Source organism: Dendrobates tinctorius, unplaced genomic scaffold, assembly GCF_039654945.1.
Source record: "Dendrobates tinctorius isolate UK_male_01 unplaced genomic scaffold, ASM3965494v1 ptg000029l, whole genome shotgun sequence".
Taxonomy (NCBI): Eukaryota; Metazoa; Chordata; class Amphibia; order Anura; family Dendrobatidae; genus Dendrobates; species Dendrobates tinctorius.
In genome coordinates, this window is record NW_027361697.1 from 11,705,235 (window position 1) to 11,726,265 (window position 21,031).

General features: G+C 46.7%; 2 protein-coding genes across 3 annotated transcripts in view; one reads left to right on the forward strand and one right to left on the reverse strand.

The window, feature by feature from the left end:
- The window catches only part of LOC141085814 (putative ferric-chelate reductase 1), a 36,347-nt gene extending 22,868 nt beyond the window's left edge, over positions 1 to 13,479 (forward strand). For both annotated transcript variants that reach the window (XM_073571384.1, XM_073571383.1), the window contains exons 15-16: positions 8,790 to 8,851; positions 10,064 to 13,479. In XM_073571384.1, coding sequence (XP_073427485.1) covers positions 8,790 to 8,851; positions 10,064 to 10,156 — 155 coding nt within the window. In that variant the 3' untranslated portion in view covers positions 10,157 to 13,479. The remainder of the gene's footprint in view (positions 1 to 8,789; positions 8,852 to 10,063) is intronic.
- On the reverse strand, positions 10,285 to 11,344 carry LOC141086025 (uncharacterized). The gene has a single exon (XM_073571759.1). The coding sequence runs from the start codon at positions 11,335 to 11,337 to the stop codon at positions 10,285 to 10,287; it is 1,053 nt and encodes a 350-aa protein (XP_073427860.1). The 5' UTR covers positions 11,338 to 11,344.
- Positions 13,480 to 21,031: the final 7,552 nt, after the last annotated feature.

A 21,031-nucleotide genomic window follows, 5' to 3' on the forward strand; every position in this document is an offset into this window, starting at 1 on the left:
CCCCCCCCCCCCATTATCACCCCCTTAGTTAGGGAAAAATAATAAAATAAAAAATTGTATTTATTTCCATTTTCCCGTTAGGGCTAGGGGTGTGTTGGGGTTAGGGTTGGAGTTAGAATTGGGGGATTTCCACTGTTTGGGCACATCAGGTGCTCTCCAAACGCAACATGGCGTCTGATCTCAATTCCAGCCAATTCTGCGTTGAAAAAATCAAATGGTGCTCCTTCCCTTCCAAGCTCTGCCATGCGCGCAAACAGTGGTTTACCCCCACATATGGGGTATCAGCCTACTCAGGACAAATTGTACAACAACTTTTGGGGTCCAATTTCTCCTGTTATCCTTGAGAAAATAAAAAATTGGGGCAAAAATATCGTTTTTGTAGAAAAATGATTTTTTTTTATTTTTATGGCTCTACGTTATAAACTTCTGTGAAGCACTTGGGGGTTCAAAGTGCTCACCACAAATCTAGATAAGTTCCTTGGGGGGTCTAGTTTCCAAAATGGGGTTGCTTGTGGGGGGTTTCAACAGTTTAGGCACATCAGAGGCTCTCCAAACACGACATGACACCCGCAGACCATTCCATCAAAGTCTGCATTCCAAAACGTCACTACTTCCCTTCCGAGCCCCGACGTGTGCCCATACAGTAGTTTTCTCCCACATATGGAATATCGGCGTACTCAGGACAAATTGGACAACAACTTTTGGGGCCCAATTTCTCCTATTACCCTTGTGAAAGTAAAAAATTAGGGACTAAAAGATCATGTTTGTGGAAAAAATATGATTTTTTTATTTTCACGCCCGGGCGTTAAAAACTTCTGTGAAGCCCTGGGAGGTTCAAAGTTCTCACCACACATCTAGATAAGTTCCTTGGGGGGTCTAGTTTCCAAAATGGTGTCATTTGTGGGAGGTTTCTACTGTTTTGGCACATCAGGAGCTTTCCAAACGCGACATGGCGTCCGATCTCAATTCCAGCCAAAAAAGTCAAATGGCGCGGTTTCCCTTCCGAGCTCTGCCATGCGCCCAAATAGTCGTTTATCCCCACATATGGAGTATCAGCGTACTTGGGACAAATTGCACAATAACTTTTGCAGTCCACTTTCTCCTGTTACCCTTGATAAAATAAAAAAAAAATTGGACCTGAAGTAATTTTTTTGGTGAAAAAAGTTAAATGTTCATTTTTTATTTTTTTTTTTAGCATTCAAAAATTCCTGTGAAGCAGGTGAAGGGTTAATGAACTTCTTGAATGTTGTTTTGAGCACCTTGAGGGGTGCAGTTTTTAGAATGGTGTCAACTTTGGGTATTTTCTATCATATAGACCCCTCAAAGTGACTTCAAATGTGATGTGGTCCCTAAAAATAAAATGGTGTTGTAAAAATGAGAAATCGCTCGTCAACTTTTAACCCTTATACCTTCCTAACAAAAACAAATTTTGGTTCCAAAATTGTGCTGATCTAAAGTAAACGTGTGGGAAATGTTACTTAAGTTTTTTTGTGTGCCATATCTCTGTGATTTAAGGACCTAAAAATTCAAAGTTGGAAAATTCCGAAATTTTCAAAATGTTCGCCAAATTTCCATTTTTTTTTTCACAAATAAACGCAAGTTATATGAATGAAATTTTACCACTAGCATGAAGTACAATGTCCAGAGAAAACAATGTCAGAATCACCGGGATCCATGGAAGCGTTCCAGAGTTATTACCTCATAAAGGGACAGTGGTCAGAATTGTGAAAATTGGCCCGGTCATGAACGTGCAAACCACCCTTGGGGGTAAAGAATGCACTGTTCTTACACGGCAGCTCACTTTTGACAAGTAGGATACCTGGATGCGGCGCAGCTTCAGTCTGTACGCGCGAGACTATGACCTGTGTGGTTTGACGGGCTGACGAGGGGTACACCAGAAAACTGTACACAGCTGTAAAACTTACATTTGCAAATTTTCAATAAAAATGTAATTTAAAGGAAATTTACAAACAAAAGTAGAACGGACCCCGACTCCCAACACAATACAACAAGTCATATCGAATTGCAAAAGATGAACCATTTAGTTCGATAAAGGAGAAAACCTCACACTTATTTACTGTTAACATGTCCGGATAGAGAATAATTACAAAGGAGTACTTTGCTGGAAAAAGTGCATTCAAGAAATATAATGCATCTGGAATTGATGTATTAGATAGAACTAGTGTCCAAAAAACACCTAGACGGCATCTCTGTAAGGCTGGTTTTCCACTTACTGTATTTTTGCGGGCCAATTTTGCGGCCCCAATAGCTTTCTATAGGGCCGGAAAATTGGCCCGCAAAAATTCAATGGTGTGCCGTATGGCCATAAGGGGGCGTATATACGGCCGTGTAAAAATATTGAGCTTGCTCAATATTTTTCACAGCTTGCAGACACAGCCCCCATTTAAATCAATGGGGCCGCAAAAACAAACGGAAGTTTGTTTTTGCGGTGCGCCATCACTTCCGGTTTTGCGGAACGCCATTTTTTTCTCCATTGCTATTTCCATAGTATTGGGAAAAAACAAACGGCGATCCGCAAACATTTTTTCAGCCTGTTATTGCAGTACAACACAAAAAATGCGGCGATTTGGCCCGCAAAAATGGGCCATAATAAAGGACCATAAAAAATGCAGTAAGTGTAAAACCAGCCTAACGATAATGACAACCCTGATCTATCAATAAATGAGACCCAGAAGAGCTTTTCGGATTTTGTCACCACATGTCTTTTTAAATACTGTACATGCCCTTTTCCAAATGTAGTAACCTGTTTAAATTTAATTTTATAAACTGCGGGATTGTAGAGACCTGATCAGTTATTCAATATTAAACTATTAATTTATCGGTCGTCCATGACAGCACCACCTGAGAGAGGGGATCCGCCCTTCAGGAACAGGAAACCTACAGATACAAAAGGGCGGCACCTCTCCCACGCATCAGTTGGTTTCCTGTTCCTATAGGACGGGACTTCCTACAGATGGTCCATCATGGAGTCGTCGAGGGATTCCCAGGCCGGCTGACCGACCCAGGTAGCGGGGGGGTCTCCTACCTCGGTCGAGCTCGGGTCCCTGGATGCGCCACGGTGGGGCCGGGTAGGTCACCACGACAGTGGTTGGAGCAGGCGGAGCAGAGGGTCCGGTGGACAGCCGTCTCCATAGGGCCGGCACAAGGTAAGTATGACCCCTGGAACCCCTCCTGTGGCATTCACCCGGTCTCCGCTTGCTCCTCTCTCTCTCTCTCCCTCTCTTGCCGGGGGCTGGTGGTCGCGCCTGTTCGGCGGGCGCAGGTCGACGCATGTGGGGGCGGCGGGCATTCCGGAGCCGGGGGCGCCGTGCCGGCTCCTTTCCGCGCGCTCCCGCGGCCTTGATCGCGCGGCGGAAGTGACGCAGCGGAAGGGGCGGGGCCGGGACCGCCGAAACCGGAAGTCGGGTGCCGGCCGGCTTTCCGGGATGCGCCGCCGGTGCTCGGCGGCCTGGGGCGGCCCGCGGCGGCGGGGGGGGAGACGGAGCATGTGGGGGGGAGAGTCGCGGGGGGGGGAGGACCCGGGGGGAGGTGCCGCGCCAGAGCCCTGCTAAACCGGACACTGTGGGAGGCTTTAAAAGCAGGAGGTGACGCTGCTGGGGTGCTTCTGAAGGCCCAGCAATGGATTCGACAGAAGCCCCCACAGAGCAGCAGGACGAGGCGCAGGAGCGCCCAGAGAAACAGGCCACAGCGAATTTACATGCGAGTGGCCAGCAGAAGAAGAAACGGACGGGCGAACAAAGCCACAGAAGTTCCTCCAGGCTAAAGGACCCTCCTGCCTCCCTCCGTGACCCGGTACCTGCCTCGTCTGCATGGGTAAGAGATCTCCGTGAATGTACCCTGATGCAGTGTTTTATTTCGTTCTTTCGCAGGCAAGGAAAGCTACGGGGAAGCAGAAGCACAGGGAATGTGCCCTCTGTAATTGTCCTTTGCCAGACGGCCACCCTAAAAAGTTGTGTCAGCCTTGCGTGCGACAAACGGTAGGGGTTGGATGGGGACGGTACCCTAGGGGTAGATTGACAGGCCCTTACACTCTTCCCCGTCCATACAGGTGGCGGAAGAAACACCAGACTTCACCACAAGCCTGAGGGAGATAATCAGGACAGAAATGAAGGCCCTATCTAAAAAAGACTCCTCTAAGGGAAGAGATGTTAACCTCTCGGGTTCAGAGTCTTCGGCCGCACCTGGAATCGATATCTCCTCAGATTCCTCGGCCTCCACTTCATCATCTTCAGAGGAAGACTCGAGCCGTTTCTGCTTTCCCTTAGACCAGATGGATAAGTTAGTTAAAGCAGTAAGGTCCACCATGGGGGTAGCAGACACAAAACCGGAACTTTTGGCACAGGACGTGATGTTCGGAGGCCTAGATCCCAGAAAGCGCAGATCCTTTCCGCTGAATGATAAAGTCCAGAACCTAATAGAGAATGGAAAAAGCCAGAAAAAAGAGGTTCTTTGCCACCCGCCTTCAAACGAAGGTACCCGTCTGATGACCCAGTGGTAACCAAATGGGACAAGGCCCCTAAGCTGGACGCGGCAGTGGCCAAAGCCTCCAAAAAGTCCTCCATACCTTTCGATGACATGGCCTCCTTAAAAGACCCGCTAGATAAAAAAGCGGATTCTTTTCTGAAAGGAACATGGGAGATGTCAGCGGGTGCCTTGAGACCAGCGGTAGCGGCCACATGTACGGCCAGATCCTTGATGGTCTGGCTGGATCAGCTGGATTCCCAATTGAAGGATGGAACCTCAAGAGCATACATTCGAAAAGCTTTACCAGTTATCCAAAGTGCTGCTGCTTTTCTGGCTGATGCGTCAGCAGATTCTGCGAGGATGGCGGCTAGAACCGCAGGTTTATCCAACGCAGCTCGAAGGGCTCTCTGGTTAAAATGCTGGCCAGGAGACATCCAGGCCAGATCTCGACTCTGTTCCATTCCTTGTGAGGGCGAATACCTGTTTGGGCCCGTCCTGGATGAACTTTTAGAGAAGGCCGGGGACGATAAAAAGAAGTTCCCCAGTCTGCCGAACCCCTCTTTTAGACGCCCCTTTACCAGGAAAGGATATTTCCGTAGGAGGCCGTCCAGGGATCAGAGCAGATGGGATGACAAAAGGAGAGGTACTGGATTCATGTTTGGAGGAGGGGGGCGCCAGGAAGGTCCAGCACGGGACACTAAAAAGCCGCCCCAATGACTAGTTGCTCCGGTAGGGGGGAGACTAGCTGCCTTCTACCCGGCCTGGACATTAATCTCTAATAGCAACTGGATACTGGGGGTGGTAGCTGCGGGCCTACGACTAGAATTCTCCCGGGTTCCCCAAGATCGTTTTAAGGTCACTCCTCTTAGGTCATCCTCTTCAGAACAGTCTGCCCTGGAAGCTGAAGTTCGGGATCTTTGCCATAAAAAGGTCCTAACTAAAGTTCCAGAGGAAGAAAGGGGGAAAGGTTTCTACTCCCCTTTGTTCCTGGTCCGCAAGCCAGACAGTTCCTTTAGGACCATAATAAATCTTAAATCCCTCAATGAATTCCTGGTCACACGCCCATTTAAGATGGAAACAATTAATTCAACAATAAAATTACTGTTTCAAAACTGCTTCATGGTGGTGTTAGATTTGAAAGATGCCTACTACCATATACCCATTCATGCAGATCATCAGAGTTTTCTCAGAGTGGCAGTGCAGTTAGATGGGTCTGTTCAACATTTCCAGTATGCGGCCCTTCCCTTTGGGGTGGCAGTCGCTCCCCGTGTGTTTACTAAAGTAGTAGCGGAAGTTATGGCCCATCTACGTGAATTAGACATTTTAGTAGTTCCCTACTTAGATGACTTCTTGATTGTAGGGAAAAAGGCTAACCATTGTTTGCAACAGCTACAAAGGGCAAGGTCTGCCCTAGAACGGTTAGGAAGGCTGCTTAACATTAAAAAATCTCGGTTACAGCCGATGAGAATCCAACAATTCTTGGGCCTCATCCTAGATTCCGTAAAACAGGAATGCCGTCTGCCCCCAGAGAAGCTGGTTCGCCTACACTATCAGGTCCTGAACGCTTCCAATAACCCGACCATGTCCCTCAGGAAAGCCATGTCCCTTCTAGGTTCACTTTCCTCCTGTATCCCGGCGGTCCAGTGGGCCCAGTTTCATTCAAGAACTCTACAGGGCGAGGTCTTAAGGCATCAAAAAATGCTTGGCAGTTACTTAGAGGGCCAGCTAACCTTGTCCCGAAACACAAGGGAGTCCCTAGAATGGTGGCTAGATGAAAATAATTTATCCTGAGGGGTTCCCTGGGAATATGACATATCCCGCATAATCACCACGGATGCTAGCACTTCCGGTTGGGGGGCTCATATGGGGGAAATTCTGGTCCAGGGCCTATGGGAGCATCATCAGATAGAGATGTCATCCAACTTGAAAGAATTGACAGCAGTAGAGCTGGCGGCTAAAGAACTGCTTGTGTATTTACAGGGCCATCATGTGCGAGTGTTCTCCGACAATCTGGTCACCGTAGCGTATATCAACCACCAAGGCGGGACCCGTTCCAAATCCCTGATGAATGTAGCAGAACGGCTGTTCCAGCTAGCAGAGCAGCATTTCCTATCATTAACAGCTCTACATATAAAGGGGAAAGAGAAAACACCACAGCAGATTTCCTGAGCCGCAATCTCTTAAGGCAAGGAGAATGGTCCCTAAAAAACTCTATCTTCGACCTGATTGTACAGAAGTGGGGACTGCCAGAGATAGATCTCTTCGCCACCAAAGAAAACAGGAAAGTAAGACAGTTTTGCTCACTAAATCCCAGAGAAGACCCCCTGGTGGTAGACTCCTTGCTGATAAAGTGGGATTTCGGGCTATCCTATGCCTTCCCTCCCCTATCGCTATTACCTCTAGTGGTGAGGAAAATCAGGAGAGACAGAGCGAAAGTTATAGTGATCGCTCCGTTTTGGCCCAGGAGGGCTTGGTTCTCATGCCTCAGGACCATGTCAGTGTCCGATCCTTGGGTCCTGCCGGAGATCCCGGATCTCCTATCCCAGGGCCCAGTCTTTCATCCTTAGGTGGCTGGCCTACATCTGACGGCGTGAAGTTTGAACGGGCACTGCTGAAAGATAAAGGCTTCTCCCCAGACCTGGTTGACACTCTACTTAAAAGTAGAAAGATCACTACTACCAAGATCTATGTCAGAATTTGGAAGAGATTCCTAAAGAACTCTAGAGTAGTCGCTGGGGGTTCGGCTCCTATAAATCAAATCTTAGAATTTCTTCAGAAAGGTCTAGAAATGGGGCTCTCCACTAGTACCCTCAAAGTACAAGTTTCAGCCTTGGGGGCCCTCTTTAGCTGCAACATCGCGGGTAATTACTGGATCAGTAGATTCATCAAGGCAGCAGGTAGATCCAGGCCAGTGGTGAAGGATAGATTCATGCCATGGGACCTGAACCTAGTCCTTACAGCCATGACAGAAGCTCCATTCGAACCCATCTCATCAGCCTCTATAAAAAACCTGTCCCTCAAGGTAGCCTTCCTGGTAGCTCTAACCTCAGCTCGTAGAGTAAGCGACATCCAGGCATTATCTAGGCGTCCTCCTTATTTACAGTTTAAGGACGATAGGGTAATACTCAGACCTGACCCGGCGTACTTACCGAAGGTAGTTTCTAGCTTTCATAGAACACAGGAAATAGTCCTTCCATCCTTCCTCCCTAATCCAGCTAATGAGAAGGAAGAGAAATTACACACCTTAGATGTTAGAGAATGCCTTAGAGAATATCTGGCGGTTACTGATCCCTGGAAGAAGGAGAATGCCCTATTTATCTCCCATCAAGGTCCCAGGAAAGGCTGTAGAGTGTCAAAAAATACACTAGCTAGGTGGATTAGAGAGGCTATTTCAATTGCATACACCTCAAAGGGCAGACCGGCACCTGCAAAAGTGAGGGCGCATTCCACCAGAGCCATGGCGTCCTCGTGGGCCGAGAGATCAGAAGTCTCCATTGACCAGATATGTAAGGCGGCTACTTGGTCCTCTCCGAGCACCTTTTATAATCATTATAGGCTAGACTTGGGTGCTTCCACAGACCTCTCTTTTGGTATAAGGGTACTGCAGGCTGTAGTCCCTCCCTAAATAGTTTTACTCTCTGTAATTCTCTCAGGTGGTGCTGTCATGGACGACCGATAAAGTCTTAGTTACTCACCGGTTAACGGTGTTTTTCGGAATCCATGACAGCACCCGTATATTCCCTCCCTTTAGTTTAAATTTGGGTGTGCACTTCTTCCTCTTGTATGTACACTGGTAAGGAATAGTTGTGTAAAAGTACTGTATATAAATTTTGCCATTAACCATTGTGGTCCTCTTGTGCTCTGTAATCCAACTGATGCGTGGGAGAGGTGCCGCCCTTTTGTATCTGTAGGTTTCCTGTTCCTGAAGGGCGGATCCCCTCTCTCAGGTGGTGCTGTCATGGACTCCGAAAAACACCGTTAACCGGTGAGTAACTAAGACTTTCCTAGCCATGAACTACATACGGGACACCCCAGTCTTGCGAAATTCATAAAGTCCTCAACGTACCCCAGTATACACACACACACAAGGATTAGGGACTACGTGAATTGAATAAACCCCATTTATAATTTTCAACACCCCTTTCCAGAAAGGTGGTCCTGTTCTAATCTAGAACATCGTATGCAGTAAGTTTGCAGAGCTATAAAGCGGTTAATTATTTTACAGCCGTTTGGGAAGTAATTGCCTTTTTTTATGCACTTTAAATTGTTAGTCACAGGTTTTTTTTTTTGTTTTTTTTCTGTAGGAACTAGAATGATGGTAGAAGACCATATGGAGATTTTAAACCCATCCATAGCTAAAGATGAAGTAAGTCTATCAAATGGTGTCTGTATTCTGACTATTCTCTATGCTCAGCTCACCCATGTCACCCTATTAGGGCCCTCTGCAAAGTCTGCGGGGCCATGAAGCTGCACCAATTTATGTTTATAGGTGTAATATTATCTTATGTACAGTTTTCTCCATTCTCCTCTGGACGTAGTGCACCGGAACACCGTAGAGCGGCACGCAGAGTATCTAATAGCGCGCCATGGTGCCTCTTGTGTGCTGTCGTACACGCTCCATGCATATGGTTCTGCTTTACATACTGTATGCCTTATCCGTAATGTTCTATGTGTGGGGTACACTGTCTATGGTTTGCCTCTAAAGGGGTTGTCCAGGCTTTGGGTACAAGTCTGCAATCCCTCTGACTGCAGACTTATAAATCGTCACAGCGTGCACAGTGCAAGTGGCCAGAAGCAGGTGGTCACGTGACCGCGAGTAGCCATGCTCAATTCACTTGTACTGAGCAAGGCCGCACACATCTAGTTGGTTTGTGACCACATGTACAGTATGCAAATCGCATACTTTCGTTAAGAAATTCTCAGTGCGTACACTGTGTATTGTGAGGATTCACAAGTCTGCAGTCACACAGAATGATTGCAGACTTACACCCCCACGCCTGGACAACCCCTTTTAAATTATTGTTGTAAGTTCCCTAATATATACTTGGCAGTAGAGCTCCCTTTGCAAAAAGTAGCATTTAGAGTTGAGCTTCCTTGTCCAGCATCCAAACTGGTTCTCTGGGGCAGATAGACCTGGGCAGTCTTCACTTCTGAGGCTGGCAATATCCGCCTGGCATCCTGGGCACCTCATGCCATTACTAGCCCCTACAATGTTATGGCATCACCGGCACCCAGCATGCCGATTGCAGAAGTGAAGACTGGTATGGTCCACTGCCACAGAGAACTTCACTGGATGCTGGACCAGGGCAGTGCAAATCTTTGCTCCACTGTAGTAGTATAATAAACCCCTATGGCTACGCTGTTATATCATTGTCTAATACCTAGTGAAGCCTATTGATTTTAGCATTATGTTAATACATAATTCACTATTAAAGAACAAATATTAAAACTTATTGTTTTCTGTCCAGCTACTTGCAGTTCATGTAATTGTCAGCAGAGGGCGCTCCTTAACTGCTACGTTCTGATCTGTGACATTTTTTTTGCATTGCTGTGCTAAATGGTATCTTTGCATTCTCAGGGCCACACCTTCAAGAAGATAGTGCTGACCGTATACATCTGTGGAAACTTTGCCTTTTTGATAACTTTCTTAGCTGCTATTAATCAGCTTTAAAGTAAAACACTGGAGAAAAAAATCTTTGTTGCTGCCATACCGGCTCGTTTTACTATGCAAATCATATTCAGCTTATACTATCTGAGGGTGCAAGTACCTGGTGCTGTGCGAAATGTGGCAGATATGAACTAAGAGCAAAATGTGCTCCAAGGACCACTTTTACTACTATGCCCAAAAGTTCCAAGTGCCTTAATTATAAGTCCATGGTGCCTTCCAATTTTCTTATTTATATGCAGTTTACGCCTATAAAAAGGAAATATTAATTTTGTGCTTTTGTATTGGGATTTACAGGAACACTCGAGATAAGTAAATCCAGTCTTACGCTTAGTACAAGTCCTTAAAGAGGGAGACACTGAGACCGAAATGGCATCACCCCCCCAGTGGCCTTGTGCCATATACCTGCACCCCTCCCCAGCTGCCTTGTACCATGTGCTCTTCCTACCCCAGCGGCCTTGTGCCATGTGCTCTTCCTTCCTACCCCAGCGGCCTTGTGCCATGTGCTCTTCCTTCCTACCCCAGCGGCCTTGTGCCATGTGCTCTTCCTTCCTACCCCAGCGGCCTTGTGCCATGTGCTCTTCCTTCCTACCCCAGCGGCCTTGTGCCATGTGCTCTTCCTTCCTACCCCAGCGGCCTTGTGCCATGTGCTCTTCCTTCCTACCCCAGCGGCCTTGTGCCATGTGCTCTTCCTTCCTACCCCAGCGGCCTTGTGCCATGTGCTCTTCCTTCCTACCCCAGCGGCCTTGTGCCATGTGCTCTTCCTTCCTACCCCAGCGGCCTTGTGCCATGTGCTCTTCCTTCCTACCCCAGCGGCCTTGTGCCATGTGCTCTTCCTTCCTACCCCAGCGGCCTTGTGCCATGTGCTCTTCCTTCCTACCCCAGCGGCCTTGTGCCATGTGCTCTTCCTTCCTACCCCAGCGGCCTTGTGCCATGTGCTCTTCCTTCCTACCCCAGCGGCCTTGTGCCTTGTGCTCTTCCTTCCTACCCCAGCGGCCTTGTGCCTTGTGCTCTTCCTTCCTACCCCAGCGGCCCTGTGCCATGTGCTCTTCCTTCCTACCCCAGCGGCCTTGTGCCATGTGCTCTTCCTTCCTACCCCAGCGGCCTTGTGCCATGTGCTCTTCCTTCCTACCCCAGCGGCCTTGTGCCATGTGCTCTTCCTTCCTACCCCAGCGGCCTTGTGCCATGTGCTCTTCCTTCCTACCCTAGTGGCCTTGTGCCATGTGCTCTTCCTTCCCCCCCCCCCCCCAGCGGCCTTGGGCTCTGGCCCCCCAGGCCCTGCACTAGGCCTGACACCATATTCATTATTCCAGCAGCTTTCTTCCTCTAACCATTTTGCAGCTTTATTGCACTTCTTAGTATGAATTCTAGTTCTAAAAATCACAGCCTGTTGTATGTAACCTTCTATAATCTGGGAGTAATTGTACAACAGGATTGTTGCCTACTTAAGTAATCTGGGAGCAGAATTTCCCTTTTTCCACCTTTTGGGTTTTGCCACCTTCCAGTAGGATAAAACTGCGCAAAGTCAAAATGGAGAACTTTTTATATATATAAAATTTGGAACAAGTTCTTAAAGATATATAGATAGATATATATAATCTCTTTAAGAACTTGTTCCAAATTTCCAAAAATGTCTCAGATAAACTCTGCGCTCACATGCACGCTCAGACATTGTTCTTAAACCAAAAAGAAGCAGCGGGGTCTTGTTCCTTATTATTGGGTCCATTTTCTTTTTTTTTCTTCTAATTTTTATTTTGACCTAAAAAACAAACAAACCTGAACCCGGAGGGACCCCTATAATAATCAATGATCCCATTTAGGTTACATAACAGATGCAACAGATCTTATACCCTTTAGGCTCTGTTCACACTAAGATTGTCTTTTTAGACCGAGAACTGTTGCAAGTGTAAACGTAAATGTTGCGCACATTTTTTATAGTCCGTCTTACACACATGTGCGAATCGGGTATCTGGAAGCTGGTCCAACATTTGCAATATCATTTTTTTTTTTTTTTTTGCTATTCTTTTTATACAATGGTGATCTGTATCGTGATTACACTGCTGGAAATATTTCCATCAAGCACTTGTAGAAAATGTTGAAACTATTTTTTACTGGAATCATCAAGCCTTAATATAACTTTGGATCCAGCAGGTGAGATGTATCATGACTGGTGCAAAGGGAAATGGAGTAGCTAACCAGGTTAGAAGCCTATCAGATGTTGTGGCAGCATCCATTTTTTTTTCTTCATCAGTTTTGATACGCCTCCTCTACATGTCATTACAAGTGGACCATTTTCACATGGTGCAAAATCATTTTGCATCTGATTTAGAAGTCAAAATCAGATTTGACTTGAAATTACAAATGCAAAATGGTTCTTACAGAGATATTCCCATCTTTAGACGTTATCACCTATTCACAAGAAAGGTTACAAGTAGTGATGAGCGAGTATACTCGTTGCTCGGGTTTTCTCGAGCCTGCTCGGGTGGTCTCAGAGTATTTTGGCGTGCTCGGAGATTTAGTTTTCGTCTCTCATCTGCATGATTTGTGACTTGCAGACAGGCTGAATACATGTGGGAATTCCCTAACAAACAGGCATTCCACACATGTATTCAATCTGTCTAGCAGCCGCAAATCATGCAGATGAGACGCCGAAAACTAAATCTCCGAGCACCCCAAAATACTCGGAGACCACCCGAGCAACGAGTATACTCGCTCATCACTAGTTACAAGTGGCTGATCAGTGGGGGTCCGACCATTGGAAGTTCCCACTCATCCTGTGTACAAATGCCCTGTCTGAATGGAGAAGTGGCCGGACATGTGCAACTGTGCTCCATTCATTCTGTATGTGGCTGCCAGGTAGTGGTTTACCGCCGAGTGGTGCACGCGCCCAGCCACCCCGGCATTCAGACAAAGCATTTCAGAACCCTGTGTTTTTTTTTTTTTGGGATGAGTAGCGGTCCCAAAGGTTGGACCCCCCCACCGATCAGCAAGTTGGTGTCTATCCAAAGGGAAGGTGAGAACTTCTAAAGATGGGAATAACTCTTTATTTTAAGTTGGATTTGTCTTGAAAGCAGATGTTGCCTGAATGCCAAAGGAGACTGAGAAATGAAAATTCATGTCTGCTGAAATCGGTCAATAACTTGCAGTGAGGACTCTGCTACACAGTGCAGATGGAAATAAAAAATGTAACTTTGTCAGTAGATGGCTAGAAAAAATAAATCTTATCCCAGAGGTCTCTTTTTAAAGAAGTAACCAAAATTATGCTTCTGAATATTAATGAATTATTGATTTTTTTATTTATGTAATAAAAAAAATTTCCCACTTAAGAATTGTCTGAATTTTCTTTTTACACCACTGTACCGAGCTACACCATATTTGATGACTGTCAAGTTAGGTTACACATAAGGAGTTGTTTCGGTGTTTGTTTGTTTTTTTTTGTTACCATTGATGAGGCCAAATGTAATAGCTGGTGTCCGCTTTTGGGGTTTTGGCACAAGTGGGTGCAAAAATTAAGTGGTAAAAAAAACACACAGCATGCAGAGTTACCGTTAATTAAGAAGGCCCCACCCGACCGTATGTGACCCCACATGTGGTCCTTGACGGGAGGAATAACTAACGTCCGCTTCAGTCAATATATGAAGAGACTGTTCTGCTTTCAATGTGTTGGCATCATCGGGCTGCCCCGGCACAATGTTCAGCGGAGCACAGCTGTCACGAGCAGCACTGGAGACTCTGGTTTAGGTCACAGGACCCCAGGTACAGCGTACCCTGTATACTCATGGAAAGTACAACGGTGATTAATGTTATTCAAGTCACACATCATATAATCCTGTCTCTTGGGCAAAGCTCAGACTGAAATGATCAGAATACAAAGTGGGCACCCACGGAAGGAGACAAAGCCTGACTGTTCTCAGGAGGAGCTGCTCAGTCTCTGCAGCTCTGTAGGTGTACTAACAACATTTTACTTAGCGGTGGAAGAAATGCCTGAGGGTCTGCACAGACACAGAGTTTTGAGCTGACGTGAGGCAGAGTGGTCTCTGAAAAAAGTAATCTGGCTCTTCATCCACAGTGATTAGATCTTCCAATCGGATATTTTTACCCAATGCGGCCGGCAATGTCTACAATACAGTCCTGATCCATCACGTTACTGAATTAGCTTTTATTAAATCTGGAGCTTTTACCGAAACACACGGCTGCAAATGGCAACGGCCTTTCTGTCTCTCGTATTGAACGTCTCCAAACAATAAATGTTTATGGAGATGGCTGAATGTACACAATTATCCTTTAAAGTTTTTTTTCTAACATCAAACACCTTCTATCAAGTTAGATATTGGTAAAAATGTCATAACGATGCACCATGAAGATTGTCTGATGTTTAACGAGGGTACAAAATTAACTTTCAAATACCGTAACTTCTTATTAAACATTTTATACTAAAGAAATTCTTCAAATCTTAATCCAAATTGAGAGTATCTAAAATGGGGATAAGTCTGTCTCTGGTAAAAGGCGCCGGGACTAAATGCAGGGAGTCTCTCGAGCGTCCTTCGTTGATGGTGATCCAGCCACATTGCTGCATTAATGTGACCATATTCGCCCAAATTCATTCCCCCCCCCCCCTCCAAAAAAAAAAGTCACTTTCCTTATTTGTCTGGGTATTTGGTGCCAAATTTGTCCAAATAGTGCACGTGACTTCGAAAATTTGGGTCAAACTCAAAAATTGGCTTTTTTTCCCCGTCAAGCTGTTTTTGTAGCTACAAAAAATTGCACCAAAATTTTGACGGTCAAAATTGTACTGGGTGAAGGGGGACTAGTGTGAAAGAGCACCAAGCTTTGCAACTTTAAAACAAAATAAAAAGTCACAATTGATGACTTAGGCATACATCTAGAATCATTTAAATTCCGTTTACAAAGAAAAAAAAAAAGCACAGACTTCAAAAAGGATGTAAAAAGAATAAACAAAATATAAGAGCACAAAGATGATGATAAATCGGGGCCTATGACTTCTCTTTGCAGCAATGATCATTATAGAAAAATAAAAAGTACATCTAATGCTCTTATTAATGTTACTGAAACTGCACAGTCTACCACGTTTAAATGTCCACCTCCAGTAGGCATACAGACCCAATAATGTGGCATGGCAGAGCGCACTGTTGCTCAGTCGGTGCATACAGGCCCAAAAATGTGGCACGGCAGAGCGCACTGTTGCTCAGTGGTGCATACAGGCCTGAAAATGAGGCACGGCAGAGCGCACTGTTGCTCTGTTGGTGCATACACGCCAAAATCTTATTTTGCAGTAGGTTTCGCTGTCAGCACTGACAGGACCCACGAATGGCTGCCTGAACTCAGTGTGAAAGTGCCCTTACCAAGTAGAGGCAGCAGTGTAAATAAGCATATGGTTGTAAAAAAATAAACTTGGACACAACATGATTCTGTATCCTTTATTAAACTTTTATTGAAAACTCCGTTAACTGTTAACCCTCTCCCTCCTTAGTTCCAGGATGCTCTACATGGAAAAGGTGTCCCACAGCAGTGATCAGAATTCCCCTACCCCATTATAGATTTTTTTTTTTTTTTTTTCCCCTTCCCCATGACAGCACCACAGACATGAGAGAAGGTATCCGCCTCGAGGAAACAGGAAACCTGTAGCAGAGACATAAGAAGAGGGCGGCACCTCTCTCCCCAGTTTGGTTTCCTGTTTCCTGCAGGCGGATGCTTGGGGCAGAGACTGTACCTCGGGAGGGATCCCCCTCTGATGATGTCTGGTCAGGAGGCCGAGGTCCACGGGGAGAGAATGGCAGCGGGGCGCGGTCGCGCGCGCCTGTCAGCCCAGCTCGGTGGGCACTGTGAGCCGTGTCCTCCTCGTGTGACTCCCCGGCGGCTGCTCCAGTGGGAGGCATGGCCACCATGGCGCCGACTGAGTGGTGACAGCTTCCGGGGTCGCACCGGAAGTGATGTCACACGCCGGGGGAGCGGTGTACTGGGCACTTCCGGGTGGGAGCAGTCCCAGAAGCGCGCACCGCTCCTCCATAAAAAGAAACACGAGGCAGGCGCCACTGGTCCCTGAGAGGCTGCACACAGGCTCCAGTGTTATAGAGCCAGACCAGCAGCAAAAGGCAAATGGATCCTGAAGTCGAGAGGAACGCGCAGGAGGAAGAGCCACCGGCTACCGGGGGAAAGGCCACATCCAAACAAAAGAACAAGGAATGTGCATTATGCAAAAAGGCCCTAGCTAAAACGTATGAGAAGCGACTTTGTCGCTCATGCATTAAAAAGACAGTGGCCGAAGAGTCACCATCCCTGATCCAAATCATTAAAGCTATGATCCGGGATCAAGTAAAAGATGAATTAAGAGAGCAGACACCTAGCTCCGATATAACACCTGCCCCAACCCCGCCCCCACCTCTCCCTCCCACAGAGATAACTACTGATATAGAGTCTGAGGAAGAGCAAGGGGAGATAGGGGACTCGGACCTGGATTCCTCGGACGAGGAAAAGGGTCGTCCATATTTCCTATCTGAGGACATTGGGAAGTTATTAAAGCTTGTAAGGTCCACAATGGGACTTGAGACACCAAAAGAGCCAAAATCAATTCAAGATGCTATGTTTAGCAATCTTGAGGGGAAAAAACGAAGGGTTTTTCCTTTCCATGATAGCCTGTTAAATTTAGTCAAGAGAGAATGGAAGAAACCCAACAAAAAAATTTCCATACCGCAGGCGCTCAAATGTAAATACCCGTTTGATGAGGAGGTATGCGATAAATGGGAAAAAGCTCCCAGACTAGATGCCGCCATTGCTAGTACATCCAGAGCAATAGCATTGCCATTTGAGGACATGGGTGCCTTAAAAGATCCCCTTGACAAGAAAGCAGACGCTTTTCTAAAGTCTGCTTGGGAAGCAGCGGCTTGGTCGTTTAAACCAGGGGTGGCCGCCACTTGTACAGCACGTGCTATGGTCAAGTGGTTAGACGAATTAAGTGACCAAATTAAGAATAAATGCCCAAGGGAGACACTGCTGGAGGCAATACCTTCCCTACAGAAGGCAGCGGAATTCCTGGCGGACGCCGCAGTAGATTCCGTCCGTGGTGCCGCCCGTGCATGCGCCCTTTCAAATTCAGGCCGCAGAGCACTTTGGTTAAAAAACTGGTCGGCAGACTTCCAGTCAAAAGTTAAACTCTGTGCCGTCCTTTGTGAGGGTCGATACTTGTTTGGGAAAGCACTGGACGAAATTTTAGAATAGGCTTCAGATAAGAAAAAACGGTTTCCACCCCCCTTCCCTAGGCGTCGGTGGACTGAAGCTCGCTCGTGCTTTCATGGAGCAGGGAACAGAGGGAGCTGAGGGCGGCCAGACGATAGAACCACACGGGCAGACCCTGGAGGGGAAAAGAGAAAGGATTCCTCTTTAGTAAAACCACCCCGATACTAAGCAATGAGGCCAGGGCGGTCGGGGGAAGGCTTCGGTTCTTTGTCCATCAGTGGGTAGCATTGCCCACCTCAAAGTGGGTAACCGACCTGTTAGCCGGGGGCCTACGACTAAGTTTTCTAAGCCTTCCACCCCAAAGACTAAAAGTGACCCGGGTAGCCAAAAAGAATCAGGCTACGCTAGAAAAGGAGATCCAGCTCCTCATTCAAAAAGAGGCACTAATAGAAGTCCCGTCTCATCAAGAAGGGAAAGGGTATTACAGCACTCTGTTCCTCATGCCAAAACCAGATGGGCCACTAAGAACAATATTCAATCTCAAAGCCCTGAACCAATACATCAGAACAGAGAAATTCAAAATGGAGACCTTGGGGTCAGCAGTGAAGCTACTCGACCCAGGTTGCTACATGGCAGTAATAGATCTTACCGACGCCTATTACCATGTCCCAATTTGTGGAGAACACCAACAATATCTAAGACTGGTAGCAGAGATTGCTCAAGTCCCCACTCCTCTTCAGTACCAGTGCCTACCCTTCGGGGTATCAGTAGCCCCTCGTATATTTACAAAAATCATCGGGGAAGTAGCGTCCTTTATAAGAAGGGAGAATATCCTGCTAGTACCCTATCTATACGATTTCCTGGTCATGGCAAACGACAAGCAAAATTGAGAAAATGCAGTTACAAAGGTCCTGGAAATATTAACCAGGTTAGGCTGGATGATCAATCTGAGAAAATCCAAATTAACTCCAGTACAGTCACAAGAATTCCTTGGAATTCAGTTGGACTCATTAAAACAGCAGTGCATTCTTCCAGAAAGAAAAATTGGGGCTATCCAACAAATAATACAACGGCTACAGTCCGGTCGAGCCATATCAGTAAGAGGCAATGTCGCTCCTGGGCACGATAGCAAACAATCCCAGCGGTCCGGTGGGCACAAGCCCATACGAGAGAGCTACAGTGGCAGATCCTATCCGAGCAGGAGAAGGGTCCTTCCAATTTAAACCAGGAGATCATTCTCTCCCCTCAAGTGCAGGAGTCGCTAAAATGGTGGCTGAGCACCGAAAATTTAACCAGATCAGTGCCCTGGACTACTCAAAACTCGGTGGTATTGACCATGGACGCAAGTCCAAGTGTTGGGGGGCACACATAGAGAAACGAACCCTACAGGGCCAGTGGGAACCCGGAATGAGGGATGCATCCTCAAATCTAAAAGAACTGGCGGCTGTAAGGAGAGCCCTTCCCTCTGGTAAAGCGAGAAGTACAAGGGAGACATGTCACCATATTATCCAACAACAACACGGTCATAGCGTACATAAACAGACAAGGGGGTACAAGGTCGGCAACCCTTATGGCAGAGGCCAGGGAATTATTCGCATGGGCGGATAACAATCTTCTGTCCTTATCGGGTACACATTTAAAGGGGGCAGACAATTATCTGGCTGATTATTTAAGCCGTCATGTTCTACACCAGGGAGAATGGTCCCTAAGTAAAAAAATATTGGGAAATCTGCGCTGCCTGGGGCACACCGGAAGTAGACCTGTTTGCCACCAGGGAAAATCGGAAAGTGGACAGGTTCTACTCCCTAAATCCAAGAGAGCAACCGGAGCGGGTGGACTCGCTACTACACCGGTGGAAATTTCGTCTGGCCTATGCGTTCCCCCCCGTTTCCATTGATTCCAGTAGTCTTGAAAAAGATCCGACAAGAGAAAGCTCGAGTAATCTTGATTGCACCCTTCTAGCCGAAAAGGGAATGGTTCACATGGCTCAGACGCATGTCTGTCTCGGACCCATGGATCCTCCCAGATACCCTGAATCTGCTATACCAGGGCCCAGTAGAACACCCCAGGGTTCACAGGCTGCACCTCACTGCGTGGAACTTGAGAGGGGACTCCTTCTAGCAAAAGGGTTCTCAGTCCCGTTAGTAACCACCCTGCTCGCTAGCAGAAAGGAGGTAACTTCACGCAAATACCAAAAAATTTGGGAAAAATTCTTGCAGTTCACGGGCCGACAATTGACTGGGACAGCCCAGGAAATACCAATAAAAGAGATCCTCCAGAAAGGATTGGAAAAAGGACTGTCCACAAGCACCTTGAAAGTGCAGGTATCAGCCCTGGGTGCATGGTTTGATCAAAAACTGGCTGATCACCCATGGGTCTATAGATTCATTCGGGCCTCCTTTACATCCAGGCCCACAAAATTAACATCTAAGGTAGCTCCCTGGGATCTAAATTTAGTATTAAGGGCACTGACAGCATCTCCATTTGAACCTATTGCTTCCATCTCGATAAAGGCGCTGACGCGAAAAACAGTACTCCTGGTGGCCCTAACCTCAGCTCGTTGTGTCTGGGAGCTGCAGGCAATATCTGTAAATCCACCATATACCACCTTTTTGGATGATAGGGTGATCATAAAAACTGATCCAGCCTTCCTACCGAAGGTAAATTCCAAATTTCACAGGGAGCAGGAGATAATTTTGCCCTCGTTTTGTCCAAACCCCAAATCCCAGGGAGAGAAAACCTTCTATTGCCTAGATGTCAGACGTTGTCTGCTTCAATATATGGAAGCCTCAAAATCATGGCGACAATCTTCAGCCCTTTTTGTCTCCTTTCAGGGGACAACAGGGGTAAAAAAGCTTCAAAGTCAACAATTGCACGATGGCTACGTATGGGTATTGCACTAGCTTACTCTTCTTCAGATGTGACTCCCCCACTGGGGGCAACGGCTCACTCTACAAGAGCCATAGCCACGTCCTGGGCTGAAAGAGCAAATGCTTCGGTTGAGCAGATTTGTAAGGCAGCAGTGTGGTCCTCACCATCCACTTTCTTCCGACACTATAGACTAGACCTAGGGCCCTCAAATCTGGCCTTTGGGAGACAAGTGTCTGCTGTTGTCCCACCCTAGGAGTCTATTCTATCTTTCCTCTCATGTCTGCGGTGCTGTCATGGGGAAGGGAAAAAATGATAATTACTTACCGGTAAATTGATTTTCCAGAGCCATGACAGCACCGCATCGTTCCTGCCCTATCTTGGTGATGGTTGTGTGGTGCACCAAAAAATTTAAAGTGGTATCTGGATATGTAAATATATGTGAAAATATAAAAAAAAAATAACAATAATATATATGTATAGAAAGCGAAAAGAAGGTGATTATTTGTGACACTGTTATATAATATGTATGTAAACTAATAAGGCGGTTACCTTTGCATACTCTGAAACAAACTGGGGAGAGAGGTGCCACCCCCTTCTTATGTCTCTGCTACAGGTTTCCTGTTTCCTGGGGGCGGATACCTTCTCATGTCTGCGGTGCTGTCATGGCTCTGGAAAATCAAATTACCGGTAAGTAATTATCATTTTTCCCAGCAACACTGCAGTTGTGCCTGAGAGAGAAGTCATGTACAGGTTATCATCAGTCAGTAACAGGGGCATGGGGACCAGCTTGGGTCTCCACTTTTCAAGGGCACAGTA

Coding starts and splice junctions, on each gene's coding strand:
- LOC141086025 (XM_073571759.1), bottom strand. CDS start 11,337: ATGGCACAAGGCCGCTGGGGTAGGAAGGAAGAGCACATGGCACAAGGC.